Source organism: Halichoeres trimaculatus, unplaced genomic scaffold (assembly GCF_033239565.1).
Source record: "Halichoeres trimaculatus isolate MK-OKI-2021-1 unplaced genomic scaffold, fHalTri1.1 fHalTri1_scaffold_12, whole genome shotgun sequence".
Lineage (NCBI taxonomy): Eukaryota > Metazoa > Chordata > Actinopteri > Labriformes > Labridae > Halichoeres > Halichoeres trimaculatus.
Window position 1 is genome coordinate 17,435,832 of NW_027437190.1, and position 18,720 is coordinate 17,454,551.

General features: G+C 40.4%; 1 protein-coding gene across 1 annotated transcript in view; it reads left to right on the top strand.

Annotated features, from left to right (window-relative positions):
- The first annotated feature begins 1,140 nt into the window (after positions 1–1,140).
- Positions 1,141–18,720, top strand: part of LOC141801069 (transmembrane protein 65-like) — a 53,351-nt gene continuing 35,771 nt past the window's right edge. Inside the window, exons 1-2 of the mRNA XM_074683966.1 lie at positions 1,141–1,374; positions 1,667–2,008. Coding sequence (XP_074540067.1) covers positions 1,702–2,008 — 307 coding nt within the window. The 5' untranslated portion in view covers positions 1,141–1,374; positions 1,667–1,701. The remainder of the gene's footprint in view (positions 1,375–1,666; positions 2,009–18,720) is intronic.

Below are 18,720 nucleotides of genomic sequence, written 5' to 3' on the forward strand. Positions count from 1 at the left end.
TTTGTTTTCTGGCCGTCCATGTGTCTAAACCATGTATCATAAACCTGTAAGTTCCATATTTAAATTGCTATCACAAATATATAAATATATATTATATCAGAGTTTCCAAATGTCTGTATATCCTAAAATAAGAAGCTTATAGTTTGTAAGGGTTCAAAAATACACTTTAACCCTGTTTCTAGTTTAATTTTTTTTCCCCTTTATCGAAACATTTTAGCTACTTCAGAGAGTTGAGCTCTCTGTCTGTCCCTGTACAGTTCAACAGCCTGTGATGCAGTTTGTCTCAGCGGGTAAAGATTGATATTTTTTGTGTAATGACAGCTTTAGCAGTGTAATAAAAAATACAAACCGTATTTTGACTCCTTGACTTCTTCATGTCAGCTCAGCAGTGGAACACTCCTTTATGATAGAATGCAACTGATGAGTTTCGTGACTTTCTCCACCAGAGGGCGCTATTGTTTGTGCTTCGACACAACAGACAAACTTGGTTCTCGGATAATACATCACTCCTCTCCTCCTCAGAGGCTTGAAAACACTTGTCCAATCAATAAAAGTGAAACCACAACAATGAATCGTCTTCTGTGGCACAGAGAGCTTTGGGATAAGTTCGAAACTACGTGAAGAGATGAGAAGCCAAATACCCGCTTTTTCTCTGCCTCGAGCTCCGGCTTCCTTCTCGAAACTAATAACTTCCACATGGTTTCATATTTTCACTGGGTGTGGACTGACTGTACTCTGGTTGAATAGCTCAAATGCCCCACGTGTATATCAACAGAGGGAGGGATGGAAACACACCCAACAGACACAGACACTCCCTTTGAGAAGGAGTGAAGCCTCCTGTATGCAAACGATAAGGTGTTTCACTACCAGCAGACTCAACTAGAATTTCATTATTGTGTGTTCCCGCGTTAATGCCTTGTAGAGAAAGAAGGCAACCCATTCTTATTTTATGTTATTTACATCCTAGCTTCAATGGCTGAATGTTTTTGGTTTTTTATATGCTTTGTATTTCTATGAATACAGCTCCATTGTGCTGATGCTCCGGCTGTACGTACGTGAGGCGGTGCCGTCAGAGTTACGCACGGCGGAAAGCAGCGCTCCTATTGGAAAGTATTTTCGTGGCAGCTCGGTGCCCTCCCATCCGCCTCACAGCTCACACACCATCCTGTCAAACAGAGGTTACGCCAGCTGGGATTACGCTAGCAAAAATGTGATATTGGACAAATGGTACAGCCAGTTAGGTGTTTAACCGTGAGTGTTAGGACCCTCTTCATCTGACTCCGGGGGAGAAAGAGCTGTGAGCGGCCAGGCTGCTGCTGGGTTTGAAGGTTTCCTGTGGAGGTTGTTGGACGGGACAGAGTAGCATCGACTGAGGTACGTCCGATAAGACAAGTTGCAGTTTGATTTTTGTACATCGCTGACACAGTTGTCAGCGCACATGAGGTGCCTGTAATGTGTATTGTATCAGTATCAGTGTATACAGTGAGTATTTGTTGGTGTCAGGTCCGTTTTGCCCTCAAATAACCCAGGCTGCCTCCAGATGGAGGATGTGTGGGATGTTTTCATGGCATCGTTGCAGCGGTAACTACAAATTATTATATAAAACAGCATACCATGTGTGTGTATGCTAACTGGGCCCGTTTTCTCCTCCGCTATCCTCTCTCAGGTCCACGGGTTTGTACTTCACCTCCATCCCCAGAGATGCTGCCTTGCATGCGGAGAGCGCTGCGGCCCGCTCTCTCCCTGAGAGCCGGGACTGGGTTAACCACAGCCGGTCTCAGCAGTCACAAAACTCCCGCTGTGTCGTCGCCGGCCCGGGTCTCCTCAGAGGTGCCCCCCTTCATGCTGCTGCAGCGGTGTCAGCTGGGCACACACCCGCTTAAGGAGCCCGTAGAGCCCCTTAACTCGCCCCGGGGAGCCAAGGAGTTTATTTATAGCCTTCATCCGTCTGAACGTACCTGTCTGCTACGAGAACTGCACAGATTCGAGTCCATAGCTATTGCTCAAGGTAAGTGATGGAAATGTAGTTTACTATTTAAAATATTTGTACTTTGAGAGGCTTAAAAATCAAAGAAAAACAGCTGAGTCTTACCCTAAAATATGGAATATATGGTTTTGTCAGATAAAAAGGAACTTAATAATGTGAGATAAGTTAGAGACCAAGAAACACTGGAACTGCCCATTAAAAATAATCTAAGTGTTTTTTATCTCAAAGGCTAAAAATCAAATTTCTTTTCACTGCAACACTTTATAAAAATAAAAAACAGCACAACTAACACTGACCTACAGCTCAAAACTAAAGCATCTGATACAAAGCTGCAGGAAAAAAAGATCCAGTAAAAGTGATAACACTGTTATTTATTTATTTAGTAATGTCAAGGTTCTTTTTTTCCCCTGAATGAAAAGAATAACTGAGATAGTCAATACTAAAGGTCCAGTTTTACCAATTCACTCACACAATAGGTCAGTGGCCAAGAGAAGGTTATTCCCATGGTGCTTCTCTTCAGGTGACCCTGACCCCTGACCTCCAACCTCCCAGTGAGCAGAGGCAAAGATCTGCTGTCAATGATCAATAAAACATGCCGCTGTTGTTTAACTGATTAATTAGTCTTTTAGCAGGGATAAAGCTACTGTACACAACAGCAGCGAGGACCACACGTGTGTACATATAAAGACATAGATTTCTCAAAGTGCATGTGATAGATTAACGTGTCTTCCACTGCTGCCGGCTCTTTTCTCACCTTTTCCCTTCCAAAGACTCACATGTCAGGTGCCGCATGTAGCTCTGAATATGAGTGCAGTTGACTGTGATTTCATGTGGTGTGGTGAAATGCCGATGTGTCATATCTGCAGGATGAGAAAACGTGTGACTAAAAATACAGTGTCAAAACAGTCAGTTCCCTTTATTTTATAATCCAGTCATTGTTATTCTTTTAAGGAACATAATTTGTCATGTTTCCAATCATAGCCAGTCATCACGCCAACCTGTAAACCTGTCAAAGATAGCTCCAAACCATCCAGCCTTTCTTCAGTTCTTGCCTAGTGCTTTTAACCAACAGGTCTGCAGTTTACTTTACTTCAAACACTCATGATTCCCTTGAGTAAAGTATGTTACATTATAAAAGACGTCATGTTTGCTGTTATTTTAGTCCAGTGTAAGAGTACAGGGAGTACTCTGGTGAATTCTGGTTTTATGAAACATGAGATTTCAGTACAACAGTGGGATGAGAGGCATGGTGGATGTCCCACAGATGGAGAGAAAAAAGAAAGAAGTGGGTCGATCAATACAGAGACAGAGAGAAGGAGGAAAGACATGAGTGATGATGAAGATGTTTTACAGAACATGAGGTTCTCTCCAGGAGCCCACTTCTCCAGCTGCCTTGTGTATTTCTCCACAGCAGTGAAATGAACACACTTACAAGTGGATTTGTTATTTCCCGGAATGACTAATTGAATTTTGGATTGGTAAAAGCAAACTTAGAGCCTTTTAGAAGCACAGGTAAAAAGAAAACACTTAGATTAACAAATGTATCAGCTCCATCAAACTGATCCCTGGATTAATGGCTTTATCACTGAGGGCTTGTTTTTAGAGGAGCCTTGTAGTCTCCCGTGTCTCATCACAGACAAATGATTCTAATCTTGTGGGACACCCTGCAGACCAGCTGAAATTATCCCTGACCTATCCCATGAAGCTTTGAGGTAGTAAAACAACAAGTCTGTAAATTTCACTATACAGAAGAATACTTTAAGCGCCACATGCTTAAATGTTGAATATGTGTGCATCGCCCACTGTGTAGATGGCATGTCTTTACTGCTTCTTCCTTTGTCCATAAATAAGTAAGACAAGAGTCTGGCTATTTGTAGCTGGGTCTGTAAACATACATGGTTGAACACAAAAACTATGCATCAGGAAAGTTTGGGGGAGGTGGTCAAAAAGTCATTTTGGAGCCTTTACTGAAGCTTTAATGTATGTTAGTGTCAATGCTTGCCTAAATTTTGAAAAGCACTCAGAGAGCACAGACCTCCGCCAAGCATATTGTGATTGTCACACGACACTTTAGTCCTACTTTAATGTTATACTCCCTTTCAGTAGGCTGTCTGCTACAATTTGATGTTAGTTGCAGGTTTGTACGATATTTTTTTACCTGACAGTGTTGAAAATTATGATGACCCAGTCCATATTTCATATTCTGTATTTTAGTATCCAGAATATTGCCAGGATCTGGATCGTACTTTTACATCTGTCAGACATTATTACGATCTTGACTTGTATTGTTTTGCAAAGCAATTCGACCATTTGTCATGGAGTTATATACACATATAGTGAAAACAGCCCTATCTCACAATAATAAAGAATTCTTTTAAAAAGTCTTGGATCGAGACGGTGATCTGGTTAGTATTTGTGATAAATTCATAAATACTGATATAAATTTGTGTCATTTTCTTGAATCTATAAAATAACCACGTGTATTTTTCTAAATCTTTATTCATGAAATTCATCTGCAGCATGTTGCTGGCTAAGGTAACCAGGCATGTTAGATAGTAATTTGCATTGAGTAATTCAATTATTAATGACCTGTGCTTCTGTTGTTTTATCAAATACAAAAACAGCAACATGATACCTGCACCATCACCTGCTCTTTGATTATTGGCATTGGTCACTGAGAAGCCAATTTCTGTCATCCACTATTATCGACAAAACTTGTGTTTTTCGGTATAACCTTCCAAATCCAATATGAATCTTTATTTTCCCCTTTAAACAGCATTAATTAATCTGAGAGAAGCTGGTGTCTTGCTTGTAATTGCACCAGACTGATAAAAGCATGATCTTCAGCCTTCAGCAACTACATAAAATATACACGTTGTGAGTCAGAAAGCTTTGCTTTATCACATTAAAAATAACTTCAATTTATTGCTGTGAACTTTGATTTGTGACGTGTTAACCAATAGCTCATATGTGGATATCGATCAATGAAATTCCATTTTGTTGTGTATCCCTGATAACAGTGACAAACTATAACCAACAGCTGGCTCATTGATCCTGTGTCACATAAACATAAAAAATTACCATGGAAAATGGTGTTATCAGATGTACAAGTGGCTACTTCCTCTGAGTTCAGTTTTATGATATCTTCAAAGGAAGGGAGCTCACTAAGAATTACTACAATAGAATAGAATAGAATAGAACTTCATTGTCATTGTAACAAGTACAACGAAATTGAAGTCACAGCAGCAATCAAGAAAACAAAAGTAAGACAGTGTACAGAACGTGCAGAAAGGTCCATAAGAAAATAGATGATGACAGCTTGTCCATCATTCTCCAGTTCAGCCAGCCTCCACCTCCACAGGGTCCAGGACTGAGCTTCTTCAGTCATGCTCCATCTCTGTCTCCTACATCCTGTCTGCTAACAGCAGGCAAAGCTCGACCAATGTGGCACCAGTGTCTGATGTTAGCTCTGTTAGCCATGTCTGTGAATAGCATGATGCTACTCTGCCCTCTGGTATTCCCTCTGTTGCTGGGTTAGGATGACTAGCTCGTCCATCTTATTGTAGATAGATGTTACGTTCCCAATGACGATGGACGGAAGGACAGGTCGATGTCGTCACTTCTTAGCTCACACCTGAGAGCCAGCATGTTGTCCTCACCTCCTTCTCCTCACCTTGTGGGAAGACATCAGGCCTTACACCAGTTAGCACTGACATGCTACAGGCTGCTAACAGCTGAGTTCACATGTAAACAATGCAGCCATGGTTACATGTAGGATCTCCAGACAAACAAGCCATACAAAGTAATGATCCACTCCAAATACAAAGATTACGAAAAAGAGACGAAAAAATTAAAAGAAAAGGACAAAGAAGAGAGAGCTGCTGCAAAAGGCAGCCATGACCAACAGGGCACCTAGCAATGAATATTAATATATATAAATATAACAAAGACTTCTCTTGATATCAATTTTTTACTCCCTTTAATGTGATCTGCGTCATAAACAAACTGTGAATTATCTGAGCATGTAAACATGCTAATGTTGGCCACAGTGACTGGGCTGGTATCGATCCTCAGCAGTCTGTCACTGCCCACCATGTGTGCTCAGTCAGACCAGTAACACTGCTGTTGATTGAAAACATCTTTAGTGGGTAGAGTTGTAACTTCTGTGGTGATAATTAAAATCTGAAGTTGTAATTACAGTTTAACAGTATCATTAGTTTGTTTCACAGATAAACTGCTGTTTCAGCGGCTTCTTGTTTGTCACTTGGTGTGTTAATTATTTGGGGATATGATATAACTGCTGAAATCCTGTGTGGTGCTTCCAGGGAGTCGATTGAGCTGCACAGGGCTCAGAGGAAATTATTTATCTTTGTAATACAGAAACTTTGTCTTCTTATGTTTAACTTCCACCGTCCTCATGTGAATCCAGACTCCGGGGAAATTGTCAGAGGACCGTCATTATGAGGCGTATCAATGTGATCCTCCATGCCCGCTGATCCAAATAGTGCATCATTATTTTTCTGTCCTGAGAGGCTGATTGCATCCTGACCACATGCTGTGAGTCTCTCCCCCTGTGCCACAGTGTCAACACTGAGCAAAGAGCACTTAATCCCTCATGTGCCTCATGGCAGAGGCTTCACAATCAGTCTGCAAGAAAGAAAGTATTTCTCTTATTTCATCATTATTTTGTGCAGACATGCACATGTGAAATGTCAGAGTAGGAACGTGCAAACTGCAGATACTGTGAAATGAAAATAAGGCTCCAGTGATGGTGTAGAGCTATACGTTTGACCACCACCACCTTCTGTGGAATGAATCAGAGAGTTTCAGTCGCTCCTTTAAAGAGTGGCACGGCTGGGTTGATTCACACAATGTGAGCCTGTGTGCTGATGTGACTGTTCTCAGAGGACAGATAGAGCTCCTCTTGCTCTCACCTCCGGGGCCTGCCTGGCTGGAGCTTGCTCCCATCCTCACCTTCACGTTATAAAAACCCTGTGGGATTGTCTTACCTACTGTACATTCCTGCTGCGAAGGAGCTGAATCAGTGGTTGTTGTGCTGGCAGACTCTCTTTTTCACTGACAGGGTGCCTGACAGATTGATTTTTCTAGCTTATCAACATCCATCATCACTCTGCCCTGAGGCGTCATGACCCCTGGAGCCAAAGCTTTATTTTTATGCAGGTTTGGGAGGGAGGGAGGACGCTGGACGTCTCACTGACATATCATCATACTCTGCTGTCTTTAGGGTTAATAGAGCTTTCTGCAGTATGTCCATGCTGGTTGTTCTCATGTTCACTGACAGTGTTCTGGATTGTGTTCATAAATTTGGACGTTTTAAATTAACCTGCCAAATCTATGTAAGCTGCTTTGTTGTGCATGGAGATAATTAAGTTGTTCCTTACCTATGTTTCAATTAAACCTTCATCATAAATAAACGTCACAAAAGGTAAGGCAGTTTGTGTTTGGTAGATTAAGTCTTTAGTATAACAATGCCTCTTGGCAATAAACCATATCATTGGAAAACCTGTTTATTTCCTTTTTAAATTGTGCCCTTTTGTAATTAACATGCATTTGTAACATGTGCAAATGCATGTTCATTACAAATGTTGCAAATGCATAACATTTGCAACATGTAACGAACATTCCGCTTGGGCCCTGATACTGTGGTCACTATGTGTTTGCTCCAAGAATCTACATGCACCTTTTGACTGAGCTGAATAGGGCCTGTGCAATAGGGAAACTTTATGCAGGTTTTCTGCAACACCAAGTTGTGGCTTCTTGTGGAGTGCGATGGTGTAGGGCAGTATCTCCCTCCTTGGTGAAACGAGGCTTGTCATCATCATCATTTGAGGTAATCTCTTTGCAGAGAGCTATCAAGATGAGATACTGCAAACAGTGGCAGTCCCAAATCTCCACAGTTCAGGATCAAAGTCTATCCCCAAAGATAACAATGCTCAGCCCTCCACAGAAAATGTTTTCTCAAGCCCCGTTTACACGACAATGGTTTCAGCCGACCTAAAACGCAAACTTTTCAAAACGGCCTCCAGAGTGGGATTTTTCTGAAACGCACCGTTGCCATGTAAACAGTGAGCTAGCGTTTTCAGTGGAAACGCTGACGTCACACTCCGCTTCGCGCAAGCTCATACAACAGGACAATAGTTGTTACGTTGTTACGATCGTCACAAACTACCGTATCGTGCTTGTGCTACTCAATATGCTGTAACTGCTGACTGTCTTCATACAAAATGTGCATGTTACTCCACTTTTGCACTTAGTATTCCCCAAAACACCAGTTGATCGCAGTGTTGCCAACTCCTCAGCATCGGAAGTAGCTAAAGGCCCGCCCAAAAGTAGCTAGAAGTCGCCAAATCTTTTTTTTCTGTCCACAGGGGGGGAGGGGGGTGAACCTGTGGCTGCCTACCTGTCAACAGAGCTGTTCTAGTGCCCTGTAGTGTACAGCTGGCCGTGCATGAACGAGAACAGACAGAATGCAGTGCTTTTTTTAAAACTTTTTTCCCGTGAGCTTGGAGCCTCCAACCACCAAAAAAGGCGCTAAATTTGTCGCTAGTTGCTTTTCTGTAATTTTCTTGCTGGGGGGGGGGGTCCAGAAAGTTGCTAAAAATAGCGACAAAATCGCTAAGTTGGCAACACTGGATGATGGGCTCAACTCTACTTTGGTGGAGATCTCCCAGAAGCTGCTTCCGGACAAGACAGTTATAGCACCACCTGGTATGCTTACTACGTCTCAGTACCTCGGCGTAAACACAGATTTTTTTTCACTGCGTTTTAGCGTTTTCAGATAAACGTGTAAACGGGGCCTCAGAGACCACCTCTATAAATTTGGAGTGGAGAGGATAGAATGGCCTCTCCACTCCCAAAATTTAGCTTCAGTTTTTAGCTGTATTTCTGTATACCTGCTGAATATATTTACAATAGCCTCTTTTTTTTTGACTCTCTGTCTGTATAGTCTTTGTTGCTTGGTAACAAAGACTTGATCCCATTATCCTTGCAAAGAGCTGACTTCTGTAGTATGTTCAGGGGTTGTTGAACCAGAAAATGAGATGTTACACACTAAAAGTTGAGGAGACTGCAGATTCTGCCAGATGTGATTGTCTCATGCAACTCCTTTCATGTTTTATTCTTTTATTTTTTTCATATGAATAGATGAGCCCATGCTCATGTATGCTCACAGAAACAGAGAACTGTGTGTGCTGTGAAAGCACAGTCTGTGGAAGACCATTTCTTGGAATAGTTCGCTGAAAAGAAAGATGGCCTGTGAGCATTTTAGGGACAAAGAGTAGCAGCTTGAAGATATACTCTGTTGGATGTAGACAAGAAATTCTAGCACATTCTGAGACCACATGCTCAGTATTTTAGTATCATTCAAGCCAGATTTGGAAAAGGAGCATTGAGGAAGTGAGGCTCTTTATGACCTCAGCAGCTGTTGGAGTCTCTCTAAGACAAAGGCATGTAATTAGAGATTATGAGGCAGCAATTCTGTTGCAAATAAAATACTGACTGGGTTTTGTCGCATCATCTACATTTAATTAAACACTGAAAAGATCATTAGCAAGGATGAGATTAAACTTCTCAAAAAGAGCTTTAACTGGAGTCTGTCCTGCAAGAGTTTAATGCAGCACTTCCACAGGAAACTGGATTATTTTAAATGTGATAGAAATATTTTTCTATTTTATCCACTTAAAATATTCAGCACATCATGCCAGTCCTTTCTAAGTTCAGGTAGTTAATTGAATGAATGAGCGACAAGAGTTCCAGCTGTTCCATCTGTTCCTCTTTGATCTTTAGTGTCGAGCCCCAAAGTGACTCGGTGAAATTGTCTGTACTAACAAGGTTTAACCCACAGGCCAGCTGGTGAGAAATGAAAAATGGGAGAGAAAATGACATAGAGGCAGTTTCCCTTCATGGCTCAGAGGATGGAGAGGTAGATCTAGAGGGGAAGTTAACCAGAGATCTAACGAGGAACAATATCCAGGAGAAGGAGGGAGACGTCTTGGGGGTTTTATGACTTGTTTTTTCCCATTGAAGCTGAAAACTGTATCTGGGGGGCATCAACAAACAAACTGAAACCAAAACAAAAATGTTCTCCAACTTCTTGATCGGATTCAGGGAGTCAGGGAGTCGAACAAACAGGGTTAAATCTGTCTTCCTCTTTCCTCGAGTTTGTGTGTTTGAAATGCAGACAGAATATTTTCTATTCCCAGTTCATTGCTTTTGTAGTTCCCGCTGATATTGAACAACACCTTTTTCCTTGAAAGCTGGTCTCCTCACACTGTCTCCCAGATTGCATGAATCTGAATTAGGACAAAGAAGGGCACCTTTTTCATTTTTTCATCCTCCCTGGGCTCAGTCTGCCCTATTATAATGCTAATTCACACACAGCTGCAGTAATGTCAGTCCTTGGTGGACATGGAACCAAACGAGGGTTGCTTTTGTTGTCTAGTAAAACCTTAATGGCACATTTGCAGGTTACTCTGATGATTTTCTGGTGCTGGTGTTTTAATGGCTGGAAATGAACATTAAGTGTTGGTAGGCAGTTAACTGTGGGGCTGTCCAGTGGGCATTACTTTGACATTTGACCTCTCATGTTTTGAAAGTTTGTCCTTGTATCAAACATGAAACATGTAAAAGGCTTGTTTCCAGTTTCCCAAAAGATGTTGTGATATCTTTCCATCTTGAATGCCTGACATGTAATTGTAAGCTATACACATTATTAGCTGTTTAGCTAGCTAGCCAGTGAGACATCTTTATTTTCATTCATTATTTGGTTAAAAACACTGCCTTTGAAATGTTTAGAGCAAATTGAAACCACACTTTTAAAAAAAGTTCTTAATGATATATTTGATAGCTTACTTTTTGATATAATGCTAAAGTAGCACTATGGAGTTAATAGCATGAAATTAGCATTGCTTATGGTCAACTTAACAGTGTCTGGCATTTTACTATGCTTGCTGGTGTGTAAACTGCCTTTTTTACAATAAAGTGATGATGCTGCTAATGTTAGCCTACGCAGGACAGGGTCCCAGCTTTGGCTAACATCTATGGTCAAATGTAAGTGTTCCTATCTGGAGGTTTTACAATATAGACAAACTGAACAAAGGCAGAAAGTAGGATAAGGCAAAATACATAAGCACCAGGATTAAGTAATTTAAATGATCTAGTATTACCTGTAACCCTACAAAAAAAGTTACAATGAGATGCTGCCCTGTCCGTAAAGAAGTGTTAATGCTAGTTATTAAGTTAGTTAAACGCGCTAATCATATTAGTGCAGATTAATACACTAGGGATCCCATAATTTAGACTCTACAGCCTTATGATTTCAAAAACTGGATAATGAAGTCCAACCTTTTATGTGATAGTGGTATGATAGAGTCCAATTATCGGAACCTCATTATATGTAAATCTCCAAAGTTAGCCTAGCCTGCTTTGTCCAGCTAAAGTTACACTTTGTAAAGATGAATTTTAAAAACAGTGTCGGTAAGAAGGTAAAACAATGAGAAGGAAATCTCTGCAGTTTTTTTTCTCTGGACCTAGACAGATGGATCTCAGAATAAATCAAGTTACACCAGCACAACAGACGGCCATAACAATATTATGCACAGCAGGATGTGTTTGATATTCAAGGAGATGCTTTTTCCTGTGAGCCCTTCAAATTCGCCACAAGGTCATGATCCTCAGAACAATCAGAGACAGTAATTAATCATTTTCTCTTCTTTTCTATAATCTCCAAGGAAACGCTTACTTTATATCCGCTATTCTCTTATGTACTTTGATCTTATACCATTGACTGTCACAGTTTTGCTCTTATCTTCCCCCTGAAATCCTTTCACACTTATATCAGATGGCCCACACCACACTACACGTCATACCTGCGTCTCTGTTCTCCTTGGTTTGTGTCCCTTAGAGGCTCCCATAGCTAACCTTGCTGCACAGTCACCGTGGCAGCTGATTTCCCTGCAGCCCCACATGACTAAAGTCAGCACTTTGTTGTAGATAAGAGGTTAAATTTTCTCTGCAGGCAGGCATTTGCTGTCATGTTTTAGTTTTTGGGTCCTCTTGGGAAAATTCTCACTATTACTGACAGCTCAATTCAATGTCTGTTGGAAATATGTAAAAGTAAAAGGGTTTTAATGAGTAATAGTGTTTCTTTTTCTTCCTGTCCTCTCCAATCTTAAAAAACAAGTTTTGTTTGTACACATTTTGCAGTTACAGAAAAACCATCAGGGTTGGTTGCAGTCATGTGTCTGATCGTACAAGTATGAATCAGCTCCTCTGCTGATGAGAGCTTTGTCAGGTTACTGAAGTCATTTATTCTCTGTTAAAGCAGAAATAGGAAGAGAAAGTTAACAGAATATTTCTGGTCTCATCTTTTCAAAAACAGCGTTTAAAGATCAGTGCAGCACTCACTTTAGGGTTATATTGTAATTACTGGGTGAGCCATAAATAGAAGACTGTTTACAAACCACTAATGATGATTTAGATTGACTAAAATCAAAAGCAAAAGACTGAACAAGTCCACTGAGTAAATGTCTGGGGAGACTATTAACACTGTAAAGTTCTCTGTGGAACTGAAAGTGAGACTGCAACTCAGCCTTTTCTATCAACAGTACAACCAAGCTAATATTAGCTTCTGGGGCTGCAATGTTTGTCCTTGCATGGTCCCTGTCTCGCCTCATATTTGTTCCTTTTTACAGTCCTGCCTGAAAAGCTGTGATTTTACTAACTACAGTTTAAATAAAAAAAGACTGTCTAAAATATTTGATGTTGTCAGGGTGAGTCTGATGAGTTTAAGATTCATGATTGGATCCATGAGACTCTCACATTGCTAGATTATCTTGGCTAAAGAAGAACTAACCAAAGTCCCAAACTGGGTCATAGCAATTCTGATATATTCAATCTCATGTTCCGTGCTGTTTGGCTCACAAACTGGTTACCCATTTGGAAATATAACTGCGTTATCTGCGAAAACATCAGCAAATGTGCAGCTCCTTCCTCTCAGCCTGCTGCTGCTTACAGCTGGGAACGATCATACTGTGCCACTGTCACTAATATCAAGCAATCTTCCTCCCCTGTGCCATTATGCATGGCATGCAGCAGCCATGAAGCTGTGAATCTGTCTCACAGTAAACAGAAGCAAGAACCTGACAAGACCTAGCAGCAGTTCTAAAAAAGCTGAAATAACTAAAAACACCTGTGCAGGTTTCTGTGTACCACTACTGAGGAAAGGCTTCTGATCAGTGACTAATTGACATCTAGGAGACCAGGTGTGTTTAATAAACTGTGACTCACTAATATCAGTGATGTTGCCAGGAGTGTCAATAAGCGTTTAGCCTTGTTAGCCCAAGCATAGAAAAGAAGGAGTTCAGTATACAGGTGGTGTTTCACCATGTTGGAGGGATGTGACATAATGTACGTTTCATTATAATAAAGTCATTATTTGGCTGAGCCAGTTCAGCATAATGCATAGTCTCAAACCATGCAAGTTGCTAGGAACAATCCATAGTTATTATTCCTCGCAGCTCACCTCTCAATCAGAAACATTTGCCCTTCTCCTCCTCGCTTGGGTTTCTGTTCCTGCTGGCTGATAGACTGAAGTAAACAAGATCACAGCAGTACTTTCTTCTTTACCTTGTGTTCCCTCATGGTTTGTCATTTGTCAAGAGGATATTTTTAGTTTTCTGTCTGTCTGTTTGTGTGTTTAGTTTCAGGCTTTCAACAAATGCCTTAATTGGCTCTGGGGAAATAGAGGTTTATCCATCTACCTGTCATACTCTGAGTTTTTCTAAACCCCTGAGGCAAAAAAAAAGATTTTACTGAAATTATACCACATTGTTATGCTTCAGTTTATGCCGTGTCATGCATCAGAGCTTTGCATTTTCTCTTCACTGATGTATACTGACAGTTCAGTTCTGCATTTAGAGGAAACTACTCATTATTTCCTGTGAGAGGAGGAAAAGTATTTTGAAGGATGACTTGACATTTAGGAGCCCTCCAGTAAACTTGTTGTTGAAAAATGGAAGTAATTACTTTTCCTTTAAATAAGCTTTCATATGCAAATTTCAAAGTTCAAGTTTTAAACTAAAAAGCATACAGAACAAAAGCATTGAATGTAGTTGCAAGAAAATGAGAATGTACTGTCCCTTTCTTTACCGTTTTCTCCGGATGTTTTTCTAAAACATGTTACAAAAAAACAAAAAAAAAAAACGAAACTACTGTGTGCACTGAAGAAATCGCAGGACTCTTCACCCTGATAAATAGCTCCATCCTTTCGTTGTTTTCATCTAGATGAACTCTATCACACATACCACATCATCAGACACACATACAGGAAATATGGTGAGATCTGATTCCTACAAATTAGACCAGTATTATCTATTCAGCTGTCGTATTCCCTGCTCACAGCAGCATGTGCTTTATCAAACCACACTCCAGCGCTGAGAATCTATTCTGTGTGAAGTGCCGCTACTCAGAAATCAATAAAATCCTGAGGGGAAAACAAGGACGTTTCTTGGTTTACATTTTCTGGATGAAGCCCAAGAGACTCTCTCTGAGGCGCTCACACACAAACAAACTTATTTCACTGCTGCACAGTCCTCGGATAAGAAGAACGCCTACACAAAGATTTCTTCCTCTATAAGACCACAATACATGAATAAGCATTAAATCTTGTGCTGTCTATTAATCATTTCACTGAGGGCAGTGAATGGACTGACAGATATTATTCATCATAGCTAAGTTTGGCCGAGAGAGAACTTTGCTTTGGGCTTCGTCATGCACTTATCTCCATTTACCAAACTCTGTTCACACTTCAGTTTCATGCTGTGTCATCTCTAAAAGGGGGACGGTGGAGCAAGTCATTAGTTACAGCAAAACAAAGACAGAAATATGGGACTTTGATCTTGTTTATAAAGCCATTAAGACATAATTAATTTGCAAAAAGTTGCATCAAAGATTGTCCGTTTCACAGCAACAACAAGCATTTTTCTTTGTTAGGTTCCCTATTAGCACAAGCACAAGAATTGGCCATTATCCCTGGGGTCCAACACACAATCAGTATAGCTTTACAAAACAATACAAACCAAAACTACAAACAAGAGCAGCTCCTCTATCTATCTATCTATCTATCTATCTATCTATCTATCTATCTATCTATCTATCTATCTATCTATCATCTATCTATCTATCTATCTATCTATCTATCTATCTATCTATCTATCTATCTATCTATCTATCTATCATCTATCTATCTATCTATCTATCTATCTATCTATCTATCTATCTATCTATCTATCTATCTATCATCCATCTATCTATCTATCTATCTATCTATCTATCTATCTATCTATCTATCTATCTATCTATCTATCTATCTATCTATCTATCTATCTATCTATCTATCTGTCTGTCTCTCTGTCTGTGTCATAGTTAGCCATCACTGTATCTGAAGATAATATGATGACCATACATACTTAAATGTAAACATACCTACATATATTAAAGGTCCCATATTGTGCTCCTTTTCTGCAGTTTAATATGGATCATTGATGTCTTCATGAAATGGTAGTAACATGTTTTGGTCCAAAAAGCCAATAAATCAAGCACAGCAGCATTGTTTCCAGGCTCTCATAGCCCCTCTGTTCAGAACAGTCTGATTTAGTGGGCGTGGCCTTCATATGTAAATGAGCCACCGCTGATACCGCCCCGCTCTTCCCCGTCACTGAGAGCAGCACCATGAGCTCCGAGAGCACAATGTTTAGAAAACAGTGAAGCAAGTTTACTGTAACATTACAGGCTAAAACAACAGGCTAACCGCAGCTAGAGTTAGCATCTTGAAGCTAACAAGGAGACAGGGGAAAAGCGCTTACATCTGCTCCACAGCACACAGCATTTAAAATACTCACATTTCCAGGGTCCGAGGTTTGTTGGAGGATGGTTGGTAATGTGCCTGGATTCAGGACCAGTCTATTCGCGAGCCCTCTGTTATACTGTCCAAAGTTGGAAAAGTAGTCGGCCGTGAAGTGACTAGTTCACACATGCACAGTTTTACTGAGTGTAGCTGACACATTTCCTTGATAAATGAACTCTAGCCACTTAGTCTTGTCTCCTTCCGAGATAGGAAGGTTGTGCATGGAACTATGTGGCTGTTTACAGCCAAAAACAGAGCAGTGATGGCCCTTCAAATTTAGCATTCTCCTCCCCGCTGCTGGAGAGATTTCTCTCCAGCAGTGGGGAGAGGAGTGAGTGAGGGGTTCGGGGGTATCTGCTTCGGTGGACCAATCAGGTCAGACTTGCTCCTGATTGGTCAAAAAAGGGAATCGCTGACATCAGCAATTCCCCAAAATCCAAACAGCCCGTTTTACATTCACCAGCACTACTAAGTACAGGTTTGTCATCAAATCTCACATTTTGTGGGCTGGGAGGAAAGCCAAAGACCCACAAATTTCACTAAAAGACTTAATAAAGTGATTTTTGCATAATATGGGACCTTAAACAAATCTAAATCATCAACTGAATGGCCACCTGTAATTTGCCACTTGCTATTATGTGTTTTGACACATAAATTGCAAGCTGAAGGTACAATTCTATTCACTACTGTAAAAGAAGCAAATTGTACCTACTGACTCCCTGTTTCATTCTGAGTTCCCTTTTTCCTTTTTTTCCATTAGTTTTGATTAAAGACTTCAAAATATTGTTGTAACAGATGAGTTTGAGTTCACCTTTGTCATCTTTTTGGGTAACAAAGATGTGTGTTATCAATAGTTAACTTACATAAATTGGAGAAGCTAATATTCACAACATACTCAGGTTAGAAACCCTAAATGCTAATGATCTACTCAGTGCTAGGTTTTATGGCATAAATAGGCACTGTATTACTTATTTATTGCAAGAAAAATCTGGAGTGAACTCAGGAAAATGTATCTTAAAAAGTGATAGTAAAAATATGATACTCCTGCTCGCTAACCTTACACAACAGCTAATGCTAGCATTTAGCTAGTTTGTCGACATTGTGTTTGCTTTGAATTTACCACTTTTCTGTTATATCATGTAACACCTCAAAAGTGTAATCCAGCTCTGGTAGGTAGAAGTGGCTTGATCTTCATACCAGGTGTTTGTTGAATGTAGCTAAAGGCTAATCATATATGTTGCTAAATGACATTAGAACTGTCAAGCCAAGCTTTAGCAATAATGTGTCAATATGCTGCATTAAACTGCATGACTCCACGTTTTTTTCTTCCTCCAGTCATAAGCTTTGAAATGATATTAGTCTCACAGATAACTTCCTGGCCAGTTTTGATGTATTTGGCCATGAATGCGTTTGAGAGTCATTGTCTGACTCATTGGCTGACTTAGCATTGAGCAGATAAGGTCTGTTCCCAGAGTGATGACATAAAAGTTTTTCTGTTTATGTGTAAACATTGTATTTATTTTATGCTTGCGTGCTACTTTTGTTTGTGAATCCACAGTTGGAGGTTACCGAGTAAAAGACAGCTTCAGAGGAATGAAACATGGTGGCTTTGGTATTTAATCACGGTAGTAGCTAGCTTCCTATCACAGCCCATTAAACGTTTTCCACACCCCTGTCGGTTGAAATAAAAGTCTCTGGAGAGATCAGCTCTGGGGGATTTAAAGTCACCATGCAATCAATAGTTTCTCCCACAGAAACTCCACAGCCAATAACCAGACGTGTCAGCTTTAACAGAACTAATAAATGACTGCATGATGCTTGCTGGATTGGGAGAGAAAAACCTGTGAGGGATTCTGATTCTTGTTAATGGTTTTTCTCTTTTTTTCATGTGTCTTTGGGAGGATGACTCAGCTGCAGTTTCACTGGGCCTCGTCCTTTTCAAGTTAAAAACTGAATGAAACAGGAACGGGACTGAGTCAAGCCAGAGTGATGAATTTCAGTATCTCAGTCTCAACAAAATTGAGCAAATTCATGAAACGATTATTAAATTGATTACATCACAGTGTCTGCTGCCTGAGGAAAATGGTGAGGAAAAAAAACTAATGAGAACATTTTTCATTCATTTCCAACCATGTGGTGTCATCCGGAAACAGACTTTTTAACAGCAATTAATCATAGAAGATGCACCCGTAGAGAATCTGGTTGATAGCTGTGGAGCATTGTTGGATCACAGCCTTGAAAATAAACTATCAATGTTATCAATATTGGTTTAAAGCTACGTATCAGTGAAGGTTGAGAGCAACTCCAATGACCAAGCCTGGCAACAAACTGATGATTTTAAGCCAGATTTCAGGCCTGCTGCGCTATCATAGCTACTTCACTCTGAGCTGTATAAAGGGAAACCCAAATGAGAAAGTAATGCGGGTGATTCACCAGTTTACTTGGCGCACAGTAGAGCACAGGAGCATCATTGAAAGCTCTTTAATTAAGCTGAAAAGCCCTGAATGGGTGATAAAAAAGACAGCAATGTGTTCTTGTGCTATCACACACACCACCCATCTTCTGTGGGAGTAATTTCTGCTCTGCCAGTGTGTTCCTGTCTTGTAGTGAGGTGGTTTATGTGTCTGTAGCTGAAAGGATTTTCAATACCTGTGAAATGTGATGTTGTTTTTATAAACGCTCACAAGAGAAGCAGTGTTTCATTTTGTACACGGTGCTGCATTGGCTGGAGTCAGTGAGGGATCAGTGTGTATGTGTGTTGTGAGCACCAATGGTGAACAAACAGTAGTGTTGGTGTGTGTGTGCGTGC